We start from the raw sequence: 27499 nt of genomic DNA on the forward strand, positions 1-27499 counted from the left end.
AAGATTCTGCCATTTTTCTGGATCCCACTTGCTTTTCATGATGTGCAATTCTTTACATTTATGTTCACAGATTCTCACCAATCCAAACCATCACTTTGTCGACAGCTCCTTGTACAAAGATGTTATCTTAGTAGCCTGGGATCCTGCCCCCTACTCTGCAAATTTGAATGTGGTAAGATATCTGCTTGGACCTTTCTTTGCAATTGGTCTGAAAGGACTGGAGAAAATTAATGTATTTAGTACGGGAGTCTACTGGTTCTCACTTGTCACAGTGAACACTGAGGTCTGTCTTTATCCAAGGAGTGGGGAATGTTATTACTGCAAGAACTGGTCAAAATTGGTTTACTGGTCAAAAGTTTTGTAATAGGCAGCATTTGTACAGGAGCGGACTGCACTGAGATGCTAGGATAAATGATGATGTTGGGGTTTTTTAGATAATATATTGCTATTTTCACATAACAGTGACTTTTCTGGGTTTGCCAAGGAGGGAACATTGCTAGATTTCAGATGGAGTTTTCATCAGAAAAGGTGAAGAATTGCATCCATTTTTCCCCACCTTCCACTTTCCCTCCCAGACAAAATACAACACCCTAATGAAAGTCTGTCTTGGCACCTTCCCCATTTCTCAGGCCTCCTCCCTATCAGTCTTCCCTTCGTGTCCACTCCCCCACAGCCATCTGTGTCTCATCATCTGCCCCCTCACTGAGAGCTGCAGACATCCATCTGGTTGTCACTGGGGGAGTCTGTGCTTTGGCTGGTGCTGCACCTCCAGTGGACCAGTTGATCTGATGGTTCTTGGCAGGGGAACGTTGGAGCTGAGCGGGCTGCAGAGTAGAAAGTGAATCTTCATCTGCTGAACTCCCTTAGCAACAGATGCCAGAGGCTGCCTGCCTCCTACACAGGCTGCTGTCAGCCTGCCTCACGTGCTGCTGCTGCCTCCATCAGGGACAGGGACACATTCAGAGAATGGGTCACCCCCACACTGGGTATCTTGTGTCAAGGCTTTCTGAACACCTTGCTTAACATGGGCCTGTGAGGGAGAGATGGGGTTGGCTCATCCCACTGCAGTGCAATTGTGTATAGGGAGTCTCTGATTGAAGAAAGGAAAGAGAATAGCCCAGAGTGAGGACTGGCTTGCTAGGAGAAGAATCCACCAGTGCAGACTGCTTTGCTACCTTTCCTTCTGTTCTGAAGAACCCAAATGTTACTGTACATGTAGTGTTCAAAACACGTTTGATACTATAGGATTTTAAATAAATACTACTTTTTTTCTGCCAGTGGTATAAGAAGCCAGACTACAATCTGTTCACTCCCTACGTACAGCATCGCAGGAAGAATCCAAATCAGCCGTTTTACATTCTCCATCCGAAGTTTATATGGCAGCTCTGGGACATCATTCAGGAGAACACTAAAGAGAAGATACAGCCCAACCCTCCTTCTTCAGGTTTTATTGGTAGGTGTGTCAGAGGTGGGCATTAGACATGTTAGATTAAAAGAAAACTTGAAAAATTGTGAATGTGCGCATTGCATGAGGGTCAGGTCCATACACATGTACTATTTGTTCTTGGCACTCCATACAGAAACAGTGACTAGCTAAATCACACAGTCTGAGAACAATAAAATAACTGGGTGAATTTAATGCTCTGCTTTCTTGCCCTTCACATCCATGGTATGCATACCATACTTGCAAAGCATACATATATCTGTGAGAAATTTATATTATTCCATATTAATTTATCTGTTGAGAATCTACTAAATTCTGAAGTTCTTCTTCAGGATCGTAGAGCAGAGACGCATCAGAAAACAAGTGGAAACATGTGGCAGATGATACAGAGAGGATGAAATCACTGACAGGCCAATCAGTATTCCCTACACAGATCAAAGGATGAGTTTGGTGGGAAATTGGAACAGATTGCCTAAGGAAGTTGTGAATGCTTCATCCCTGGCAGTTTTGGTTGGATGAGACCTTGCATAACCTCATCTAGTGGAAGGTGTCCCTGCCCATGCCAGGCAGGCTGGAACTAGATGGTCTTTAAGGTCCCTTCCAACCCAAACTATTCTGTGATTCTGATTTCCGATGCCCTGCTTCAGATTCGAGTGGTCAGTCTGAAAGTGCCCAAAACATCACTCTTCTTCTTACACTTGAAGGAGTAGAGTTTGACTGTATTTTTTTGGTCCTTCCTTAGTATTTCCTGGGGGATAAGTTGGCACTGTGCCTGCAGTGCATGCAGCATAATGACTTACCTGATCCATAGCAGGTCCTGATCATGAACGTCTGAAGGATGCAAGTAGTCAGAAAACCAAGGCTGAGACAGGATCTTCCTTGCTCATGCTTCTAGAGACACAGGGGGCAATAAAGCTCCAAATACTGTCTTCCATTTTGAAAACTCCCATCCTTTCTTCCTTGACGTTGTTATACTGGTCTATGTATTTGCTGCAGTCAGAAAATGCTCTTTTATTCTACCTGAAAGCAAAGATACCTGTGATTGCATCCAACATGGGAAAGCAGTTCTTAGGTTGGCTCTGTATGCAGTAGTGGCATTCCAGGATATTGTGCAGCACAACCAAAGGTGTTAGGGAGGATGCTGAAGCTCTCAAAGGGATGACCGTCAGATCGTGGGAGGTGCCCATCGATGATATGAGTGGGTTGTGCTTACCTGGAGCATGAGTGGAAAGAGGAGGCCTTGTGGGTTGGAGGAGGATAGCTTGGCAGTTGATTATTTCCTGAAGTGAGATTTTTGGAGCCTGCTTGTAAAAATTCATAAGAAGACTGCTCGTGTGGAATGATCTCACCAGCTGCATTCACATTTTGCAAAAGCATTTCTTAGAGTAATGGAGTTGTTGATAAAAATAGGTTAACAGCTGCTGATTGTAAGAACAGTGAAGAGGATCATTGTGCTGTCAATCTGTACTTCTACCATATATAAGAAACACTTCAAAAGCTTTCTTTGAAGAAATGGAGCTAATTTCACTATAAGAATAGAAAAGTAATCTTCAACCCCAAATCTAAATGTTCCTGACAAAAAAATATTCTTCAAGCAGAGAAAGCTTTGAAAATACCACATTAAGCAAGCAGCAATATTAACAACAAAAGCTGTATAGATAAATATACTGTGTGTACAAATGCAAATTTGCCTCCTTCTCCTCTGCTGGGGATTTTATTTATATTGTTCTTTTTCAAAGGATATGCTTAGACATCGTGGTAATGCTATTGTTAGCTTTAAGAAAGCTAGGCAGTAAGGCAGGCTTGTTGGGAGTCATATCCACCTCATTTGATAGCTAGCTACTGTTCTGATAGATGCATTTGAAATACTTTTTCTTAGGGAGAGGCTTCCTATTTTGATAACATTATTGAATGGATGCCTGTGCATTGCATGTGTAACATAATAAAAAACTAGGAGACAGCACAGAAATAGCAACTGCATATTGTCAGAGGTGAAAATAAAGGGCAAGATAAAGCATAAATATACAATATAGATAAGATTGGCAAAAACCTGAAAAGTCACATTGGTATTCAAATCAGGTATCACTCAACAACTCATGCAGTAAATAATCTAGTTGGGAATGAAGATGGCAGACACAACTGAGTGCACCTGTAAGAAAGGTGTATCCTGAATATTGAGCTTCTACTTGATTCTTCTAAAATCTATTAAATTATTTCTTATAAAGTTAATAGAAAGAATGGGTAAGTTATGGCCATCATAAAATATGAGTGTCTTAATTTCAAGAAGATACAGGGAAAATGGTTTATTAAATGGCCACGCTGCTGATACTGTTGTGCTCAAAACATCTGTATGAAGGAAGATAGACTGTTAAGTAGAGGATATGAATTTTCACAGGCAGAGGGACCTATAGCCCTGAATCTAAGGTCTTTATAGCATGGACCAGCATGACTCTAATCACTTTATTCTAGTAACTTATTGTAAGTCTGTGTGCAATGCTCTGTGATTAGAATGAGTGGAGACTGTGCAAGGATCTGGTTTGTCCACATTTACACCGGCAGAAAGTTAGGTAGACCTCTGTGAGCTGTGGTTACTTGTGGAGGAAGAGCAGCAGTTCCTAAGTTCACTGTTGCTACCAGTAATGGGGAAAAGATAAAAACAAACAAGCAAACAAACAAAAAATGGTTCTGGGTGAAGTGAAGCACCTTTATTTAAAGCTTTTTTAACCTTCTGTAGTCCCAGTCTACAAAGTTGGAGAAATGTATAAATTAAAACATGGAAATGACAGACTTTTTCCTTTCAGGAATGTCAGGAATATTTTGGGGTGGTCTTAGACTGTTTCTTCAGTAATTGCTTTTCTCACCTGGCAGTTTTATCTGTTTCTGCCACTTAGCATTATTTATAAGAATCTGAGTCTTTCCAAAGGGAGGATGCTTGGTGGAATGTGTTCTCAGGGTGCTTTGCAGCAGTGAGACAGCATCCTTCAGCAGTGATTGATGTCAGGGGAATCATTTAACACTGTTAATAGCTGTATTAAAGTACTTTAGTCACAATGTTATTAAGTCTCTTGGAAAAGGGGCCAGTGGGTCATTTAGAGGAACAGGTAGTCGCACATGCTGTGACTTTAGGGGAATAAGTGAGAAGAGGTAGCACCTTTTCACTGGTTTCTCCATTGCATGGGAGCTAGGAAGATTTTCTGCACGCACTTTGGCATATGGGATGCCCTGCCTTGGCATAAGCTCCTCCTGGAGCTTCTGGCTCCCAAAACCCTATGCTGAGGCGAGACAATAGCATTGTGATGGCTGGTAGTTGGGGTGAGGGGAGTGCAGCGCATGTGTCAACTGTAAAGGAGGAGAGAGGAGAGGATGGGGAGAGAAGTGTGGCACCGAGCAGCATTGGTGGTGCTCTGCAAATTGTGTACACAGTAAGGCATAAGTCTGTCCCTGCTTCCAGCCTCTTCTGAAATGGTAACACACACACTATGGAGGTTTAAAGCCAGGTGAAATAAATATTACCCAGTGTAAATACCAGCTTCCTCCAAGATTAGACTTTCTCCATTCTTCTGCATCAGGTTCTAACCTGCAGATGATCCTCTCTTTGTTTTTCTTCTACCAACTCATGGAAACCCATCCATGGCCAGTATCAGGCTGCACCTTAACACTGCACGCAGACCCACATCTCGCTGCAGTCTTTTCTGCTAAATTTGTTTAAACTTTAGCATTGTTTTCTACATGACTTAGTGATGGGTATGACTTCAGGACATCATTGAAAGTAGGCTGAACTCACTGTCTTGTTAGATTGTGGCCTGTTTGCTAGGTGTTACTTCTGGGGTATACCATGTCTAGGAAGGATTAACATGTCACAAACAAGTCACCCTTTAGTATGCTGTTTCCTACCTCAAAGGTTATTAATGACCTAGAAAACAGAGACTGGGTTTTGGTTTGGTTTTGGGTGGGTTTTTTTTTTTTGTTTTTTTTTTCTCGGGGGAGGGAAAGGTTCTCTAGGGTAAAATAATTTATTTTAATCTGGGAGTCTTTTTTGGCTTGTTTTGTGAGTCACCAGTGTGGGCTTTCCCTGGCTTGTAACTTTGCCTTATGTGACATGTCATAGCTTAGCTAATGTCACTCTTCATTATAAACTGTTTGCTCTTTGACTTCCTAATCTAATCCTTAGATGAGCTTTGCAAACCCATTCTTGTGTATCTTTGCATCATTTCTGCAGCTGCCACCTTCAAGCTTTTGAACAAAACTCTGCACAGTATTACTCTCTTGCATTAGCATTAGACAATTGCCATAGTTAGTTTTTGCAGTTTAATTTGTTGGTTCACATTTAGCTGAAAATTGTATATGTTTATATCACAACTTTGGTCTGTTCCATGTTTTTTCAGAAGAAATGCAAACATCCAGACCCCAAATCTTGAACTTGGATTCCACTGGCAAATCCTAAATTAACAGTTGAGAAAACGTCACTGTTCTTAAAGAAGGATTTGCTCTATCTTTTGGCATCAGAAATAAGTGTTACCTCTTCACTTCCTACTAATACACTTTTCACTGCAAAGTATGAACTCAGTCTTCTTCCTCTCTTTTAGAACATACCAATGCTGAGTTTTTAATTGAGGCTGAGTGCGTATATATCGGCAGTCTCTATTTTTACCACTCTTCTGCAACAGAACTGTTCCTATACCCTCCTTGGTAGCCTGTGTAAACAACCTAGTACTGACCTTACATTTTTGTCATCTGAAGACCGAGGCTAAAACTGTTTCCTTGAGTTTCTCAAAAGCAGCATTCTGTGCGCATTAGATGGGATGGTACATTAGCATTTGGAAAGTTTGCAGGCTTTGTAGTAATGTCTAGATTATATATAGGCTTTTCGATGAAGATTTTCCTCCTGTCTGTTATTTACTAACTGGATTTGCTATAAATCTTACTTGTCGTAGTCCACCAGTACACCTTGCTAGCTTATGTCTTCAGACGTGTATTTATTTGAAATTTGCATCCATATACCTTTATACCAAACAGCTTTTGTCTTTTTAGAAAGCTAGTTGAAAGCTCTGACTGTGGTATTATATTGTCTTTTTTTTTAATCCCAAACCAAGACATAGTCTAAAAATAATATTTTACATTATCTGTGTAGGTGGTAGTCTTTGCTATGTGTTGTAGCTTTTAGCATAGCATATGAACCACTGAACGCAAAATAACTAAGCCCAGATGACCTTATTGCTGGGAAAAAGAAAGGCTTGTTTGAGGCTTTGCAGTTGACATTACAGATTTAACAGTTATGCATCATTAATAGTTGATAACATTATTTTAATCTTCATTTGCATGCACTGAGACAATAGTACAAGCAAGACTTATCATTACACTGCAACATTAGCAGATCATTGTATGACTAAAATTTAAAATGGCTTCAGAGAGCATGTTGAATAGAACAATGCAGCTGATCTCTAGCTCAGCTTAGAAAAAATACACTTGCATGATCTGAAAGAAATAATTCCACATTATTAAGAGTTGCCTTTATTACTGTTACTTAGCTGTTTGCCAGCAGTTGGTGAAGGAACAGAATAGTGCTTACTCTTTGCAGCTCAGTTTTGTTCAAGTATTACCACAAAAATAAAGAACTCCAAATACATCAGCTTTAAATTCTTCTTATTCTAATAAAAGGACTCTTAAATTTGACCACCTCCTACCTCCGGAAATACAGAGGTAAAAGAACAAACTCTCCTCTTACAGCACCCCAAATCACACACATATTTGAGTAATACATTTAAAATTATATGATTACTGGTCAGCATTTTCCAGACTATGTTCCTATTTCAGAATATACTACTGTGATTAATGTACACTTTTTTCATTCAGCATTAAGTGATAAATATGTCATTTTCTAGGTCATCTATATAATGAGAGTGTCTATACATTAAAGATGACAAGTACCACACAATTTACTAAGCTTAGGCACCAGGCCATTTGGTGACAATTAAATTCCTTAATAAATATTTGGTTTTCTTGTGGTTAGTATTCTTCATAGTTCATGAGCTAAACAGAGGTAAAAGAACCCTTTTTCAGAAACATAGTATTTTAAAAAGCCAGAGCTACTTTCACTATATATTCCAAAGACTATATAGTAACATTTGGCCCAGTTTCAAGGAGTGACAGGTTTTCCTCTCATATCTTAAATCCAATCAAGAGAGACTTCTGTAGAAGTAGACCAGCATATAGAAAACTATATGTTCTGAATGCTTTACGTTTACTTGTAATGTTTTCAAGTGCACAGGTTATCAAACATAAACTTATTAGTGTCCCTATCTAAATTCTTTTCTGTGAACAAATTTGTTGTGTGTGTGAAATGAGACACATGATGAGTACAATAATCAGATTATGTGTATTTGTTTTCAGCATATTTTGTTAAAATGAATACTGAGTTCTTGCTGAATATCTGAATTACGCTTACTATTCCAGATGCTTGCATACAGCATCTGTTGTATTAGGTATATTAAACTATATTTTATTTATTCGTAAACTAGAGACCATTCTTTTTTAAATTAGTGTGCTAACCACAAAGCTTAATTGTATTGTACAAAAGATGCATGTTGAAAATTCAAAATCTCTTGGGTCATTAAAATTGCCAAGAACAAATTGAAAAACATTTTCTCCTTTTGATTAGAATCCATGGTACGTGTTCATTTGTATAAACCATCCATGCAAGGAATTTAATTTTAATTTAATTCTGGTTTAAATGTTTTCAGCGCAAACTGTGAAAGCTCAGGAGTTTATTTGTGCCAACTGGACTGAGTTTAAAACATACCCGACACTTCTGACACCACAGATATCTGCCAAACAGGAAAAAAAAGTAACACATCTGTCTAAGGATTTGAAATAATAATATATAATATTTTGAAATACATAATACTTCATCATATACAGCATCTAATATGGTACTGTTATATCAAACTTGCAGGTTGACTGCTTCTCTGACAGCCACATCATTTCTTTGGAATAATATATTTTAAAATATTTTTTCAAGACTATTCTATGAGTCCCTTCCAAACCATTCTATGATTCTGTGATTCACAATGCTTATTTTGTCTAATGCAGTAGTCATGAACATTGCCATTCAACTATAAAACGTTCATAGAGCATAGCTGTGAATGATCTACTATAAAACAAGTTTTCTCCACACAGGCAGAATTATTTTGCTTTTTTGAATTTTCACAGTTGTAATCCAAATGTGACTTCTGAAAATCCAGTAAGGGCATTAGAATTAGTGACCTATACAGAAATATCTTCAGTTGTGATTTTGAATGCATGGTTGCACCAGTCAACACTTGCCAAAGCTGAAATCATGCCAGATACCCTAACATCTTCCTTACTGTGTTAGATTGGACATTAAGACCTAAAAGTTTTAAAGGTTAAGCAACAGATCTGGAAGAGATCAGGTCTGATGGCCATTTTACACCTGCATGCTGTGCCACCCAGGCTTCCCCTACAGTCAACAAGGACACAGGAACTTCTAAGACATTACTTGTATGATCTATTTTTAAATATCTACTCTGGGATGAGTAGACATGTGCTTCCTTAAAAGTGCATACTTTCATCTAGGGCAGCAAATGAGCCTGTGATACCTGTCTCAGGTGTGGGTAACTGCACCAGTGGGCACATTTGGTCAGATGAATCACACCTCATTTTCATTTCTTCTTACAGTGCTCCTGGAAAAGCCAGTTAGATTATTTTTTCACAGAGCTCCAAAAGCTTCTGACCTAGGAGAATGGAAGAGGAGGTGCTTGATACCAAGAGCCAGACTCTTCAGTTTCTGCCTAGCCACTGGAGAGGAACAACACTTACAGGGAACAATCTATCCTAAATATAGGTGTCCTAAAGTATACATCTAAAATAAGTCAGATGACTTTTGTCCTAGAAATGCCTGTCTCCTGCACTGTGTATAAATATGAGTACTTTAGACCAGCTAGGTCAGAGATTGGCGTGAACATATCAGTTAGATTAATTCTGTCCAGAGCGTAAGATGTTGGGACACTGTGCTCATTATGTCACCCTAGGTCTGAGCTGTTTCATATGTAGTAGTTGTGCATTGACTGAAAAATAACTTAAGGACTATAAGCAAAGACAAATATTGAAGTGTATCATAAGGAAATTCTTTGCCCTACAGGCTATCAAACAATATGTTTTTCATTCATACTGATGCTGATGATCATGGAGGACTGCTAAGATATGAAACAAACTTGCAGACAAATTTGGCAGTAATGTGAAAAGTACACAGACAAAAGAAGTATGTGTAGGCATGTACTCTGCAGGCAGTTCAGGGAAAAGAAGTAAATACAGGACATTTGGAAACTACAGGTGCAGGAGGAAATGCAAACAGGTTCAGCCATAGAAGAGAAACCTAGGAAGCAATAATAGATTTGTAAAGGTAAGAAATGGGAAGCAATGTAGGACTTTTCATAGTACACTGGCAAGCAAAACAGGTTAGCAGAGGCAAGATCAAGTCAGTAAGCAGTCAGGAGCATACATCTTCTTTATCTTTCAGACTGCATCCAAAACATAAAATACTCATAAAAGTTCAAATGTAATGTAAAAAAATATTTTGGGGATCATTTAAGTGCCAAAAAGCTACTGGTAATTTAGAAAAAATATTACAAGATCACTGAAGGTAACTGGAAGAGAGAGGGAAGATGGGGAAACTGAATTGTGAGGTAGATGAAAATATAGACAGCTTGGCACACTTATACCTGCTGGATGCAGACGGCAGTAACTCACTGTAGTGTTAGCACCAAGGAAAGAAAAAAATTGAGTTCAAGAGTGGTACAAAAACCATGGGTGGGAATATGAGGCAGGTAGCACAGGGAGCTCCATCAGCAGTGCTGAGCTAGAGGCTTAAGAAAAACAAGCTAGTAGACATGGCATTAGAAAGTAAAAATTGAATACGTCCTAATGCATGGAGTGGTGTAAATGTCCTCATTGTCTAAACCGTCGCTAGTATTTTAAAGATGCTTAGTTAATATTTTTTATAAACTTTGATAGCAATAACAGCTCTACAACACTAGGGCTGTCGCTTGTGGAGAGGCTTCACATCCTCTAAGTTACAGGACAGAAATGAACCCATTTTTTCCCTACTTTAGTGAGGACTGTATTCATACAAAGAAAACAGCTTCTTTTCCAAAAAAGCTGCTTGGTTTGTGTTTGTTTTGGGGTTGTTTTTTTTTAGCCCCACCCCTCTATTTTTTTTTATTTTTTATATGGTGCTATGTTACTTTCTGTTTTTGAATGGAACGGCAGAAGCAGAACATTCCAAGGGAGAATTTGGAAGCTGTGACAGTGAGGTGGAGGGACCTACTTCCTCAGGTTCATGTAGACTGACTGTATAGTCCTGCATGCCCTGGGACTCGCCCATAGGTATTTGGGAGCACTGGTTGTACCACATCACTGGTCTCTTTGGCTGCAGGTCTGTAGTGCTAAAGGAGAAAAAGCCTGGCACTGACTGCTATTATTCCCCAGAATAGGGTTTGTCTTCCCTTCCTCAAAACATCATTGTTCAGTATGAGCAAAAACTTGAGTGGACTGACAGAAACTGGTTATTTATGAGCAACCTAATCTGAAATCCCAAGACATGGACTGGATGGAACAAAGCAGGAAAGGCAAGAAGCTAAACTAAATATCACAGTGTGCCTTTTAGATTGACTCTGGAGGACATTGATCCACAGATCACTAAGAACTAAAACTCTTAAATGCTCCATTAACTGATTTACAGGAAAGTCAATGATATTGCTAAAAATTTTGTCATTGTTGTACCATCCTTGCAGTGATGTGGCCATCTTTGTGGTTATTAAGGAAATTATAAGTGAGCCCCAATATTTGTTCTTGACAGTTTTCCTATCACACAAATAGCAACTTCCTTTATTAATGTTAAGGTTAGCTGGGTAAACATGGCAGTGAAATGAAACACACTGTGGTTAAGGCCTGTACTTCCAGTCAGAGCCAGTTTTCCTAAGAGACTGGTGGTAGAGCTTTTGAAACTCCAGGCTCCAGGTTTGGCTCTGGGTGCAGGAGAGAAGTCATTTTACTGCTTCTGAACGTGGTTCATTATTGCATACATTTCCACCATCCGTCCTCTGATTCAGCTGGATAACGGTTACCTTGGAGTGGCAGGTGGGCTCTCCATCAGTGGCAGAAGGAGGTTGGCAGTGGAAAAGCTGACGAAAGCATTTGTAAAACTGAAACAACAAACAAAACAACTCTAGGCATAGTTTCTAGGCAGGATACAATTCAAAGCATCTTTGTAACAGCTTGGAGGTGAGGAAACGTGGTTTATTAAGCTCATAATTTGCTTACATTTGTGGACTTTTCTTTGAAATTTATATGCTTAGCTTTTCTAAGACCATAGAGTGTAAAGCTGTAAAACAATCCAAAACATTTTCAGAACCTTTCATTTATGATAAAAGAAGGTTTAATCACAGAAGTAATTGGTTTTCAGTTACTTCACACATCAGGCAGGGAAAAATCATTTTGATAATCTAATGATACACAGCAGGGAGAACATAAGGTTCTTTTCATTAGCAAGCCATTGAAATCTGTGTGTCCCCAAACTGCAAACTGAACTTCAGAAAATGTCTTCCCTTAATTAATGAACCAAAATGATTTATGTTAATTCATTTCACTTGTGAGATCTACCCCAAACACCTTTGATGTGTTATGATTCCAAAGCTGTTGTACAGAATAAAACAATTACATCAGTTCTCATTTGTAAGTGCAAAGTGAGCAGTATTATACAGCTGTCTCCTCTGAGAGCTGACAGTTGTATTCAGCAGACAGGGATACCAGTAGTGCAACAATTGCTTTGATACATTTCATTGCATTTTTAGTTTTTAAATGAAATCTAAAAAAAAAAGTTATCCAAGGCTTACTTCATAATTTCCCTTTCATGTGGCTCTGTGAAACAGAAGAGGCTCCCAGAAGCTGTGACTGATGTGAAAGTATTGCAGTTTAGACGGTGCTGTTGATCATATCTGATATGCATCCCTTCAAAAATGTGTGGCCACACCAGTAAGATTTCTTCCATTTCAAAGCTAAAAAGACCTCCTGCTAGTACAGATTTATAGTTGCACTGTAGGAGAACAAAGTTTGCAAAAGCCCACCTATCTTCCTCCTGAATGTGCCCTGGTCTGCTTCTGATCAGAGCATAGGTGATACTGGCCCATCTTTCTGTTCTTGTTTCCCTTGCCATAGTGGACAAAAGTGGAAAGGGGAATCAGTCAGAATCTTCATAGCTTTGAAGATAAATGTGTGTAAATATTTGAAAGAAATGCATGCAAAAGCACAGAGGAGAATAGAATGGGCATATCTGGAATTCTTTTATATATCCTGTACCTGGCAGGCCAGAGTTCAGCTTTGGATGTGGTAGAAGTACCAGGAAGAGCTCCTTAGAAACACCAGACAACTGCTCTATGTGTGTGTATGTCTTCTGTATTCTGCAAGTGAAAATGAAGACCTAGTCTGTCTTGCTAAATAGATCAAGAATTGATAATATACAAGAAAAGCAAGAAAAGTGATCAGCTGACTCAAAAAAAAAAAAGTGGTATGAAGCTGCATTAGGTCCTGATTCATCTGTGGGATGTTTTGTGGACAGGACAGGGTAAATGGGAGGAGGTGGAGAGAGCAGTCTTCTCACTGAGAGAGGCTGATGGTGGTATGCAAGCCCTTTACAGGCTTTTTACTCCTTCCTTATGGTTGTTGTCCTACCCTATTGATTGTACAAGGATCACAATCTTTATGTATCAGGGAAAAGTGAAAGCTGCTCTAATACAACGATAATTACTTAATGATTTTACAGATGTAATACTTAAGGTGTGCAACACCAAAGGAAAGCAGGAAAGAAAAACAAGGTTGATGACTATAGGGAAATTTCTGTGAGAAAAGTGAAATCTGGGGTTCACTTTTGTCTTCACTTTCTGCTCCAGGTATCCTCATCATGATGTCCATGTGTAACGAAGTGCACGTGTACGAATACATCCCTTCCGTTCGACAGACTGACCTGTGTCACTACCATGAACTCTACTACGATGCAGCTTGTACCTTAGGGGCCTACCACCCACTGCTCTATGAGAAACTGTTGGTGCAGAGGATGAACAAAGGTTTGCAGGATGATCTGTATCGGAAGGGGAAAGTCATTTTGCCAGGGTTCAAAGCTGTCAAGTGCCCCAAACGAAATAATTTCCCACACTTGTAGAGGAGAGTCCTTCAGAAACAATGTGCAATAAGGTACTACTGTTGTACTATAAACAAGAGAAGAATACTTGAAAAATGTATCTTAGACCAATCTAGGCTTGAGTCTATAAACTGTAATTAAGTAGCAGGCATGAGAAATACTTCTTTTCTGAGCCTGAGTATTTATTACTGTTTTGCAAATACTTAAAAAAGGCTTAGCTCATGAAAGGTGCAAAGGACATACTTAGGCAGAAATATAATGTATTGTTGTGGGTGTGAATGTCAGAATTTGTCAGTGGTCTCTTGTGCCACATATGCTAGACTGTAACTTTTCTTTAATGAACTTATTTAACTGTCAAATCTGGCATTGTGAAACAGCCTCTATTGTTCATGTACAGAGCAGCCAGTTGAACAATGCAGTGTTTCTCATGGCTCCATGGGGTTTTCACACTCTCCAAGAATGAAGTAATCACTACTCTGAGCTGTGCAGTCATTGACTAGAGTAGACTCTTAATTCCTGTTCACACACAGGCTCAATTACAGGCCTCCAGCTGCATAGGGGGCCTTACGGTGGCTATGAGGTCAGTGCAGATGGAGATGGCTGTACACATAGCTAAACCGGTTAATTGACTGGATGTACTTCTGATGCCAGATACCCACACTCACACTGAAATGCCTACATAGGGCAGAAGGAAGTAAAAAATGTTTCTTTAGAGAGCAACAGACATATTTGTAACCCATTTAGGAAAAAAACTCCCTGGGAGGCATATCAGGAGGTTTTGAGATGGAAATTTTATTGTTCCCCTGGTCTGCACAGATAAGAAAAAGAGAAAGACAAGGGAGGCTGTGCACCATTTACCCACCACGCTAAAAGCAAACATAGAGGGAGCTTACCTTTCTGCAGCAAAGATAGCATGCAGGATTACAGACATCATTTATGAGGTATTTCATTTGAGCTCTGACTCAAACTCACTTGTTCACAAGTTACTGCTGTTAAGAATATATAGGGAGTGGATATCAGAATTTTTTATTTAATATTTGAAAGACTATACCCCAGAGAAGCTGCAGTGCTTGCAAAAAACCTGACTACGGATTGCATATGGAGATAATTCAGTATTTTCCTTCATAACACACAATGAGAATATTCTCTTAAGGCACCTCTAAAAATCCGCCTGGTTGCTAATATATTTAAAATGCTATTTGCCACGTCAAGACTTCAGTCTCAGATTTTCCAAGCAGCAGGAGGTTAATATTCCTTTTCTTTTTCACACACCTGCACACTTTCTTTTAGCGTAAGTTCAGCAGGAACATATGCACACAAAAGCACAGCTACATCCTACTCATGTCCGTTCAGTAAAAAGGCAGACAACTCAAAGAGGCTCTGAAAAGAATAGCTGAGTGGTTGTGGGGGAAAGTAATTTTTGTGTTTTCTCTTAAGCAACAAAAAGGCAAAAGAGTACAAAGAGCATTAATGACTATTTCCTCCTCAATAGTAATGTAAGTATAATCACAAAATCCTTTTTCTCTCTCTGCTCTTTGGGTCTGATGGATTTCCTTCATCAGAAGTGACGAGTATGTGTCTTACATAGGATTTACCCTTCTTTGTCTATGTAGTTTCTTAATTTGGGCTTTATGATCCTCTTTAAGATTCCTCAACAGAAAGTATGTCCAGATGAGCTAAAAACTGTAGTTCTGTGTTATGTGGATACTTACGTCCATAAATCCCTTTGGTACATGTTAAAATGAAGAGGTTTTACTCATACTAGCCTTAGACTCTGGATATATTACATACTGATTTCTTGATAACACTATGATTTAATCGTATGGAGAATAGATAACCTACAAAGAACTAACCTATTTTTCCATATGCTTAGTACCCTGTTTGCAAAACATAGGAAGTCTGAACAGTGCAACCAAACATGTCTGTCTCTCCTGTATGCAGGATTAGCTACCACATGTTTGTAAAGGAAGGCAGTTGATCAGCTTTCTAGGACTAGTGAATATGCTACTTTTCCATGAGCAGGAAATTCTCTCAAGTTCTGAAAAGAAAAGGAAGTGTATCACTTTGGCTGGTCTGCAGCCACTAACCTTTAGCTTTGATTTTCACAAGGAAGAAAAATACTAACTGCATTACTCAACTACCCACACCAGGATTATGCTGTATTACTCCCTCAGTAATTTGTCAGAGCAATCAACATAGCTGTTGTACAGAACAAGGCAAATTATAAAGTTACACGTAATAAGCGCTAAGCATACCTACTTAATACATCGTTTAAATAACAATGCAGTACTGGGTCTGAGGTGTTACAGAATGAACTGTGTATTTTTAATACACTGGGCTGCCCGCATTCAAGGCCTCCCAGCAGATAACTTTTTTCTTTGCCTGATTTATATGGCAGCCAGTGATCCTTCTGCAAGTGCAAATGTGGGTGCTGTAGCACCATTACCTCAGAAGATGACATAGAGCTGTGCTGCAAATGCTTGCTCACAGAGGAGGAAGAGCAGTGTGTGGTGTCTAAGCATCCCAAGCATGCCTAAAAAAAGCATCCCTCGGGTGGCTTCCCAACACTTGTTTCCACTGTGATGTTTTACCGGTCTGGCTGCTCAAACACCTTGTGGCTCCTTAAAGAGATTTTACTCCCCTACCTTGTCTTGTCCTCCTTTGGGTTTTGGCACAAGTGCGAGTGTGCCTGATCTGCTAACTGAGGGCTCGCCTCCATTTGCTGCAAGAGGAGGAGGGGCAGAGATAAATAAAGGGGGGTCATAAAGGACCTGCAGAGGTGTTCCCCTCAATACTGCTTATACTTTGTGGCATTGGCATTGCTGGCTTTTAGAAAAGCCCACCAAGGATTTTTGCAGTTATGGGCACGTCCCCATCCCACATGAGGGCAGAGTGATATTTACAAAGAATCAGATTTGGTAAATTCAAAACAGGGAGTGTGTATTAACACTGAACTATGTATCTTTTAATAATAATAACATGTGCAGGTGCTGGGTTTAGATACATATATTAAATGCAGACAGTGTGAAAAAAAAAGCCTTTTTCCACCCAGATCATGGTTTTCGGGGAAGCAAAGATATAGGCATGGCTTTGTATCTCTCCCGTGTGTCTGTCACATGCTAACAGAGTGGAACAGCACTGTAGACAAGAGAGGTTTGCACAAACTGGGCTACTGAGGTGCATCATCAGCCAAGCAAATCCCTCTGCTACTGGACCCCTGAGCTCCCTTCACACATGTTGCAATAATGCAGGTTTAAAATTTATGAATTATTACTGACAAGTAGGAGTAAGTTGCCTTCAAAAGCTATGGAGCCTCATTTCTGTGCCGTGGTGCTGTGGACAACAGTGAACTTAGCTGAAACAAACCAGACACACAGCAGCACCTTAAGGAAACATTCTGAGTTTATGCTGAATTTCATTATACTCTTTTTCCACTGTGAATTCCGTAGCTTTTCTGACTTGTGGTGCTCTGTCATTTTATGCATTCATCCTTTGGATGGTTAAACCAAGGCATTCTTTGTCTATTCAAGAAAAAAAAAAAGAAAAGATAGAGTTTGCCTCATTTTGAGCTGAAATCCTTTTGCTAGACAAAAAATTGTTGCATTCCCTCATCGTTCTAAAGGTTACCTGAGCATAAACTCACAGCTCAGTCATTCCTTGGATTAAAGTACTACATCTTTTTTTACCTTGCTGTGCAGTTTTACAGTGTTGAAACTCTGGTAAAGTCATTGAAATTATCATGATACAAGAAATATGTACCTTTGGGGAGAGAGTGAGGGGTGATTTACACTCCTTAATCTGCACTCTCTTTGACAAATTTAGGTAAATCATTGCATGTCTTTGGTCAGGACACTTTCACTTTGGTGAAAACATACAAATTCTGAAGTTGCTGCTGGAGAACTCTTGCCAAAGGCAGGAAAACCGAGACAGTTTTTTTCTTAAATGAAGACAGGTGTCTACACTCAATGGTTGCACAGACTGAACACAGTCATTTTAGAGATGGATTGAATTAAACAGGAGCTCAAAACAAATGTAGACCGATCCAGCCCATAGTAGGGTTTTACTTTTTCATTTCCTTCTCTTCAGCAGTTTTGAAGGATGGAAGATGCCATTTGGACAGTGACACAGATGTACCATGAAAGGATATTAAATGCATTGACTGCAAAATAAATGGATAGTATTTTCCCTTTCGTGCTCTCTAAAGTTGATCCTTATTGAGTAAATTAAATTGGGTTTGAGGGTTGTTTTTTTTTCAAGTAGGTAATTTAGAAGACTGCCATCAGAAAGCATCTGAATCTTTCCTGGGAGCTGTCCTCTGACACACAAGGAGGATACCTGATTTAACTGTTTGGAATTTAAAGTAGCCCATGTCTGGGCATACCTGCATTATTGAATGAATTTTGACACTGCAAATTTCTTCTCTTTGGCTTAGTGATCAGATTCAGAGTTTTGTTCTTGAAATAAAGACTTGTGTGTAAAAGCCTTTCATTTATTCATATCATCTCATCACTCTTATAATATGTAGTCATTGAACTATTCAAATATAGACTGTGTACTTTTTTAATAGCTTTGGGAATTATTTTGTATGATGATTTTTTTAAATGAATGTGTACTCTAATAACAAAGCTTAAGATTTTACAGGAGTCACATTTTTAAGCAGTGTTTGTATACATTTTAACACTTTCTATATTTTCTATTATGATTTTGTATATTTTTAAGTATGCACAGTGTACAGATTTTTTCCTGTAAATAAAACATTTGTTTTAATTTGTTTGGGAGTGCTGGTCTTTTTGTGTTGCTTTGACTGAATGACACTGAACTGCAGATAGAACAAAACAGGGAAGGTGCCTGTCAGTCCTGCCCAGTAATGCAATGAAATCTCAGGTCGAAAGAGACAGGCTGACAAGCAGCTTTCACAGAAAAGAGGCAAGTGTAGTTAAGCCAGTTTTATTCTAAAACGAACATGCCTACCCAAGCAGGTGCTCTAGTCTCCCCTAGGAGAATACAGAATCAACCAGGTTGGAAAAGACTTTTAAGATCATCAAGTCCAACCATTACCCCAGCACTGCCAGGTCCACCACTAATCCATGTCACTGAGGGCCTCACCTATAAGGTTTTTAAACACTTCCAGGGATGGTGATTTCACCACTTCCATGGTATACCATACTGCTCTATGTTTGACCATAAATTTCTTGGGGTAATGAAGCCCTCTAAGGAGGTCATGCTCTGGCAACTTGATGCTGTACTTGAAATGCTGGTAAACTTCAGCTAAATGGCTGTGCCACCCATTCAAGGAATCCAGCATCATGTTTTGAAGAATAAGATCAGACTTTTCTATCAATTTATTATTAACTAAAATGAAAAATAACAAAGGGAAAACATAACTTACCGTTCAGTCTGTGATGAAATTTAGCCACTGTGTGTCTGCTTACATCCATTAAATCTGATGTGTTGTGCTGCTTTTGGTAATCTTTGAACTATGCAGGGCTCGAGTTGGGCCAATGGAGGTGACAGTCACTGTTTTCATCCCAAGGTTCACCATGAGTCCTTGCCAGTTACACAGTAGTGGAATGATAAAAGTTCGATTGCTGTTGCGTAAACCCCTGGCAGCCAGTAATCGAGCAGCTCATCCTGTGTATTACACCACCTTCTGGCAGGCTGTGGTGGGGGGCTAACTATTACATGTCACAGAATGCAAGTAACACCTCTCAAAAAAATCAGAAGAGTGAACTATGATAGGGGATAAACTGAATACTGAGATGCATAAACAAAGCAACTAACTGACACTTTCAAAATCCATCAGCTTTGCTTTTACTGCACGTGTGGTTTTTTTTCCATCTAAAAAACCAACAAAACATGATGTATTCCATCTGATAAAATGCTCAACTTTATTGTGTATGACATGAGAGCAGACAGCCTTGTCTTGCTGCATACAAACCAGTATCTCAGTAGGAGGCTGAAACCATGAACTATACTGTGTGGAGTACACAGAAAGTCTTGCTGTGACAGCTACTGGAGGTGTGACGTTACCTTTCTGATAGTATCTCAGAGAACCTTGGAGGCAACTCATTATTCTCAAAACTGGCCTGCCCTTTTCTAAACAACATTTCTTTCAAAGGGGTATCTTTTATATTTTTATTCATAGAAGTTGGCTGTGTTTCATTTGAGAGGCTCTGAGGGACATAGTTCTCTGGCAGGTCAAACTTCACGCAGGCATTTCGATCTACATCTGCATTATTAGCTTGCCTGTTGTGATCTGGCTGAAACATGTCTCAAGATGATTGCTCCAACTTGCTACCGTGACTGCATAATGAACCTGTTTAAGTGATTCTTCCCCTCTACTCTGCTCTCATGAGACCCCACCTGCAGTACTGCGTCCAGCTCTGGGCCTCCCAGCATAAGAAGGGCATGGATTTGTTGGAGTGAGCCCAGAGGTGGCCACTCTGGAGCACCTCTCCTGTGAAAACAGGCTGAGACAGGGTGGTTCAGCCTGGAGAAGAGCAGAGTCTGGAAAGACCTGATAGCAGCCTTCCAATACTTGCATGGGGCTTACAAGAAAGGGGGTCAGACTTTTTATACAGCCTGTAGTGACAGGACAAGGGGTAACGGTTTTAAACTAAAAGATTTGGGTAGATTTAGACTAGATACAGCAAATAATTTTTTACAATGCGAGTGGTGAAACACTTCCAACAGGTTGCCCAAAGAGGTGGTAGCTACCCCATCCCTGGAAACATTCATGGTCAGGTTGGAGAGGGCTCTTAGCAACCTGATCTAGTTGAGAATATCCCTGCTTATTGCAGGGGTGGATCAACCAACCTTTAAAAGTGCTTCCCAACCCAAATGATTTTATGATTTTATGATAAGAAAAGCTGGACGGAGAGGAGCCAGTCTTTTGCTGTAATCATACCCACCACCTTCTTCTGCAGGAAACAGCACCTGCAGTAATGATTGGGTAGTGACTTAGTGCAGGAGTTCTTCATCAGTCAGTACAGTCTACTAACACTTGTAGTTTGGTTGGACTTCTATTCTAGCTCTCCTAGCATCTTGATCTTCCTAGGGTAATAAATGGATAACTTGATTAATCATCCTAATAGCATGGATTTACCTGCTGTACCCCAAAACCTAGCAATGTTCACTCCATGCATATATCTTTCCTTATTTTTAACATTTAGATTCAACTTTCTTACAGTGGTAGGTTACTCCAGGTAGAGCACTTCAATGAAATTACTGCACCCTTGAGTAAGTTAAGTAGAGCCTGACCCCTGAGCCTCATGCCTTGATACTCAAGGCAAGTTAGAATTGCGTGCCCTGTTATTTCTTTTTACCAAAAATATGCTACTGTTTAAGTATATGCTTATTAAGCTTGATGGAAATGCTAACTGAATATATTAAAATGTCAGGGAACTAACTGCAATGCAGTAATAGAGTGAGTTTTTTTTCAGTGGAGGCAGAGTAGCCACCAGAAAACTGGTAGCACAAGTAGGTTCTGACAAATCACAGGGGGAGCCATTGCTGCGTTCTTAGAAATTACAGAAGTAAAGAAAGGGGTGCTGAGGAAGGAAGGGAGAGAGATAAGGAATAATGAAAACACAGCAAGGAGGAAGAAACAGCTAGAAAGATGTACCATATCAAGCAGAAAAGCAGAACTGCTGCTTTTTCCTAATAGTCACTTAATTGGTTTTGGCCATTTGTTTCTTAAATTTTTTTTCTGCAAATTTGGGGAGGAACCCAATTCATCTGTTGGTACTCATCTTGCTGCCATCAGGTTTAGTGTGCTGGGATGTCACCTTAAAGTGAAGAACTAAGGTAGGGTTAAGAAAAGCAATTGACTTCTGCTGGTGCTCAGCTTCTTTGTAAACTTATGAATCCCACAAATTAAACCGACAAAAGATTAATAGGGTTACACTGATACACTCTGAACAACCTCCTCTGTGTGCTGCTTATAGTCGTCTGTATGATAACTGAAATAAGAAAACCCATTTCCCTCCTGGTGACCTGTTTCTGCACATAGACAAATACGAACCAAATACCTCTTGGTTACAGGATGCTGACAGATACGGGATAATTACTGTAGCAACAACTCCTTATACGCTTGTGAGAGGACTCCAGAAACCTCAAGGGGTTCAGTAGGGCACACAATAGGCATCACAGCTGCCTTGATTTTATGGAAGCAGCCAGAGGGGAAAATTGCTACCAGTGCTGACTCCAGGCTGTGTCAGCTGCTGTTAATTGCCTCACTCCCAGACAGATGCCTGACTGCAACTGAGCTTCCTGATTAAAGTATTTTGCTGGCCTACCTTCTAAATAGTGGTGTTGATCTGCCTTCAGTCCTGAAGTGCTGATGCTTGTGGTGTGGACTTGTTCCATCCTACACTGTTGCTACTGTATGCAAGAGGTATGTCTCCTGTGCAGGTGTGGCCCTCAGGGTGGAGTAAATGGAAGAGGTTTTGGGATTTCTGGTTTGTTTTCTATAAAACTAGATTTATTTTTTTTTTTTGTCTTTTAAGCATAGTTTAGTCATTTTCATAGTAGTTCAAGGAAGCATAATGTGAATATGCCTCCAGAAGCTGAAGTTCATGACTAGGTGGCATTCTTGATCTAAAAATACCTTGGATTAAGACAGGGACAGCAGGAAAAAGTTTTTGCAAGTTAAGGCAAGAAACTTAAGATGTGTCTCTTGTGCAAGCTAAAAGTACCTCAGCTCTACCCATAGGCTCAGCTTTGCTGCCCATGGGGCATGTGAGCTTCTATAAGATGTTGTATCCTGAGCACAAGGAATACGGGAGTATGGGCAGATGACCAGGAAGCAAAGGCAGGGAAAGTTCTGTACTGAGCCTGTTTCTGAGCCTGGGGTTTTGTGGGGGTTTTTGTTGGTTTTTTTTTTTTCAAAAAAGGAGGATTTGCTGAAGCTTCTTATTGGATCAACCAAGATTATTTTCCTTCCCTAACAATATTCCTCCCTCTGTTTCCAAATGAAATTCTAAGCTATTTGATGGACCTAATTTAGGCTTTACAAATGCACGGGGCTGAATGTAACTATCAGGCCATTAGGCATTTTAATGAGCAGCTGGAGCATCCCAAGAACAGTAGAGGTGAGAAGAAAACGGCTCAATAAGCTGCTACCAAAATAATACTAATGAAGCTGTTTCATGGTTAGAAGAGCAGGGAAGGCAGAAAAAAGCACATATACCAGTATCTGAGAAATATTATATTTTCATGGATATAGCTCACTATTCAGATAATCTGTGATAATTTAAAAGTTTTTAGTGAGTCCTCATGAAATATGATCTCTCATACAAAGTTAGCAAAGTGAGAGATCAAAGCAGCAGGGATTCATAAACTGGGGATAGTTATTTTGTTAGAGGAAAGAAACTTCTCTTTACCCATACTTTGATGTAACCAGCATGGCTGCATGAACTTCAAAGGGATTGCTTGTGCACATGAAAAGTACTATATTAATAATACTACTCTGTATGTCTTCAATGCACACTGGTTTAAGATAGTGTCCTGGGTTCAGCATTGTTGCTTTCAGTGGGGTTATCACTGTAGGAAAGAAAGACCAATTTTCATATTTACCTCACGCATGCTCTTCCCTGGCCTTAGAGTGAGCTTCTAAAACCCATATACTAATACAAAAGGGGTGGCACATGTGAATTTAATTCCTCCTACCTAAGAGAAACTTAAGATGAGTTTTCTAAAGCAGTGTTAGGAACAAGTATAGGCAAAGAGCTTCAGTGAATAGTAATAAAATGGATCCTTCTTCTATTTCCTATTCCCATTTCATTAAGTCAGAATTGTTTAGGGCTTTGCTGTATGATTGATGGATCCTGACTGACAGGCAGCAGCAAATTTATCAGTCCCCACAGTAACATTTTTTACTTCATGAGGAGAAATGAAGGGTCTATTACTACTGTAATATGGGATGAGTGATTCCAGATCATTTTGAAATAACTTCCATTTTGCTGAAAGTTCAAAGCATAACAATGAGAGGTATTTTGACACTTGAAAAATGTGTTTGTTTAGTCATAGTCAATATGCTGTTCTGCCTACCCATTTTCTTCTTGTGTTTTCAATTCTTCCCTCATGGACTCTGGATCAGCCCACAGGGATTAAAACAAAGGCTCCAGCTGATTGTGATGAACTTATGCTGATAGATTTCCCGCCCCGATTCGGCTATGGCTAAAATACATTAATAAATACTTGTGGAAATGTGACTTTATTGTGTTCATTTTTGCTGTGGGTTTAGAGCTGCCTATCCTTGGCTATGTGTGTAATGCGTGTTTAGGGAAAACAGTTCTTTCAGATGTTCCCTACAGAGTTCCACTTAGGCTGGGACCAAGAACACTGCACAAGGAAATCAAAAGCTTTATTTTCATGAGGTTATTTTTGTAGAAGAATACCATTGGCTATCTTGCCTTGTGAATTACTTGGGGTCTTTTTGCTTGGGAGTAGATCACTGTCTACTGTTCTGTTAACACTCACACACATGAAGACTCTTCAGCAGCTCTTGGGCATTTATTTCATCTACTGAGTCTTCCTCAGCACTATCTTTCATTCTGCCTCTGGCTAAAACACAGGTTCTTATGAGCTCTCCCTTCCCCCACATTCCTATACCACCTGCCCTGTTGCTACAGCTTCTGCTGTCCAAAATGATCTTTCCATCAGTTGCATGAATGATGTGCTGGAGATGCTCTGATATAGGAATGATGGAAGAACCTTTTAATTGCCAGATAAGCATCCTGCTGCTGGATGAGGGCTTTTGTTACAGAGCTCGCGCTGCTTTTCAGGCAATGAGAGCTGTGGTGTGATAAGTGGTAGGTATAAAGGATGGGAACCAAGTCTTTCCCCTTTTTTTTCTTAGCTTTATCATGGTTTGCAGCCAATTAGGTATCGATTTTACCCAAGACAGAATTAGAAATTACTAAGGGTGGTTTGAATAAAACTGTGTTTTAGTAGGAGTTGTTTGGGTTTATGTGTAAGTAATGTAACAACAGAATCAAGTGGGATGAGAAATCAGAATATCTGTTGTGACAGAATTTTTAATTCTTCTACAATTACTTCCTTATCTCAGACAAAACCAAAACAAATGGAAAAAAAACTCCAGACAAAACCTTGGACTGTCAAAATATCCAATAATAGGTAGATGCCTTCAGGGAATTATAGTTCAACTTCATACTTGCCCATGCCCCTATAAACTAAATCTCTGGGTTGGGTTACATTACACTGCATGGCTTCCCCTGGCTGAGCCACTGCTGTTCCTGCACTGGTGCATGGGGATTGCAGCCTGGTAAAGGAGCTTAATTTACCTGGGTGAAGGACAGCATTTTTCATCAAAGAAACAATTTTTAGAGGAATCAAGATGCAGAGGCTTAGGCATGGAGATCTGGACTCAAATGAGACATGAAAATTGGCAAAATTAATGGCTTCTAATGTTGCAGAAACTGTATTTTGCACTAAGAAAATGCCTTAATGGGAAATTGTCTAAGCTACAAAATTGGCTATTTTTTGTTTAATAAATCACATAGAAATCCCTCGGTTTTGCCTTGGTCATCACTGAGAGAGAAGGCAGTGAAAGGTGAAAAGGAAGGCAAGTTTTCTATGGTTTTGGTTAACCTACTTGTAGTGCTCTCATATTGGCCTAAAGTCAACATACACAGAAGTTTTATAAAGCCCTGGGTGATCTTGAGTAAGCTTTTTCCCTAAAGGGATAAAGTTATGTCTGAAGCAGGGCCATCGATAAAGTACTCTGTACACAGCAATCAAGAGAGTTGAACACTGCAAACAAGACAGAAACAAGAAATAACACCTAATGCATTAAAGCTTTTGTTTTCTACTAACATCCAGTGAACTTCTTAGAAGGTGTTTCCCAGATGAAATAAACAGTCCCAAGCATGATTACCAAAGAGTTACAATTTGAATAATTGGTGGTTTATTTAATTTTTTTATATACATAATTTCACAAAACTGAAAGTTATTATAAGGGGAAAAAATAGAAGAGGAGAGCATTGAAGCCAATATATTATTCATTGGAGTGCTGCTTTTGCCACCACATGCGTATGCCACAAGAGTGACCCACTGCCTATAAAGCAAGGGAATGCAACTAATGAAAGATAGGACCTTCACAGGACTGCTTTTGCTATGACTACACATTAGTGATGACAACTGGGAATATTCTTGATCACAGGTATTTACATAAGATCTACAGCACTGCCTACTTTTGAGCATGAGATTTATATATAGCAAGCGGTAGTACTTACAATGTTTGCAATTTGTTTAGATTTGATATCATCAAGATAGGACAGAACTGAGTAATTCCAGTTGCAAGAGATCTGTAACAATCGTCTAAGTCCAATTGCCTGACCATTTCAGGGTTGATGTAAAATTCAAGTGTATTATCAAGGGCATTGTCTAAATGCTTCTTAAACAATGACAGACAGGCATGAGGCATCAACCATCTCTCTAGGAAGCCTGTTCTAATGTATGACCGCCCTCTCAGTAAAGAAATGTTTCCTAATATCTAGTCTGATACTCTTCTCATACAGCTTTGAACCATTCTCACACATCCTATCACTGAATAGCGGGTAGAAGAGATCAGCAAAGATGAAGAGCCTAGGTAACTGGAAGAAATTAAAAGAAAGAAACTAGCTCAGTGAAGCACTATGGAGACAGAAGGTGAACTGTTTGCAGTGTCCCAGTACAAAACTACCAAAGAAGAAGGGCTCTTTGATAAATCAGGAGTAAAGGTTTATCAACTGACTACAAATAAACTTGGTTTGAAAGCAGTTGCTATACCAAACATTAGAGGAACAAAGCTCTGCAACACCTTGTACTTCAAAAGACAAGGAACCTCAGATTTCTTTTCCTTTGGACTCTGTCAGATTTCTGAATTGCATTAAATAGTGCCGTTTATAACAAAAAGGGATTTATTATAATGAATTACAGGCCCAGAATAGTTTTATTTTGTGTTTTCCATGCTGTGGCAACCATTATTTCCTTGAGTACAACAGCTTTTTTGCCCTGAAGGAAGAAGGACCTCATGATTACATCATAAAATGGAGTTTGGTGGATTTGAATTAGACTTGCCATGTAAATTATGAGTTTTGAGCAATAATCTAGCCTTTGATCCTCAAATTTCTCCTGCTGTGAAATTAGGATGATGATAATTGTCTGCTTTACAAGGACACTGAGGATTAAATCAATTAACAATATTTGTTTGGAGGAGGCTACATAAATGCCAAAAACTATTCTATGACTAGGAAACACTGTTTTGTTTTTCTCTTAATCCACCTAAACTGAAATGATTGTTGCTTAAATTGTTATCTGGATACATGACTGCAAAGATATACATGATAGACACAGCAAAACTCTAGGAAGTAATGTCAGCTGACAAAAAATATAGAAAACCATCCTGGTCTAGATCAAATTGTAGTATTACGCCTCTGCAACATCACTAGAGATTATTCAGTGATTGAACAGGAGAGGAAAATGAGAGCTTCTGTTACCTTCAGGGTTACACTTACTTTTTCAATCTTTTTCATCTGTTGAATTTGATTGTTCTCATAAAGCAAATAAATCTGTTGTTTACATAATCTGCTGCATTGCACTAGAGATTCTGTTCTCTTCAGCTGACCTATGCCTGCATTCAGCTTTCAAGCGGTAAATTGCTGCAAATACATAGTTGAAGTCCTACCTGTAAAATGCAGACATATTACAGAAAAGCAGAAGCATTATAACTAAAATGGGGAATTCTGAGACTAAATTAATAGTTGGCCTTAGCCAGACCAAGCCACGGGCTAAAATTCAGTCTGATCCCTGATGCAGCATTGCAAATGAGAAATCTACAA

General features: G+C 39.4%; 2 protein-coding genes and 1 long non-coding RNA gene across 5 annotated transcripts in view; 2 read left to right on the forward strand and 1 right to left on the reverse strand.

Moving 5' to 3' along the window:
- Positions 1–18426, forward strand: part of ST6GAL2 (ST6 beta-galactoside alpha-2,6-sialyltransferase 2) — a 53044-nt gene extending 34618 nt beyond the window's left edge. For all 3 annotated transcript variants that reach the window (XM_062607020.1, XM_062607022.1, XM_062607021.1), the window contains exons 4-6: positions 71–172; positions 1279–1453; positions 13408–18426. In XM_062607020.1, the coding sequence (XP_062463004.1) occupies positions 71–172; positions 1279–1453; positions 13408–13676 (546 nt within the window). In that variant the 3' untranslated portion in view covers positions 13677–18426. The remainder of the gene's footprint in view (positions 1–70; positions 173–1278; positions 1454–13407) is intronic.
- Positions 10656–27499, reverse strand: part of LOC134157743 (opsin-3-like) — an 87019-nt gene continuing 70175 nt past the window's right edge. The window contains exon 5 of the mRNA XM_062607023.1: positions 10656–11664. Coding sequence (XP_062463007.1) covers positions 11506–11664 — 159 coding nt within the window. The 3' untranslated portion in view covers positions 10656–11505. The remainder of the gene's footprint in view (positions 11665–27499) is intronic.
- LOC134157701 (uncharacterized) lies at positions 21760–27244 on the forward strand. Its single transcript, XR_009962429.1, has 2 exons — positions 21760–22050; positions 26198–27244. It is a non-coding gene; the product is annotated as an uncharacterized LOC134157701 (long non-coding RNA).

This window comes from Pezoporus occidentalis, unplaced genomic scaffold (assembly GCF_034315485.1).
Source record: "Pezoporus occidentalis ecotype Australia unplaced genomic scaffold, CSIRO_AGI_Poc_V1 ctg99, whole genome shotgun sequence".
Classification (NCBI taxonomy): domain Eukaryota; kingdom Metazoa; phylum Chordata; class Aves; order Psittaciformes; family Psittacidae; genus Pezoporus; species Pezoporus occidentalis.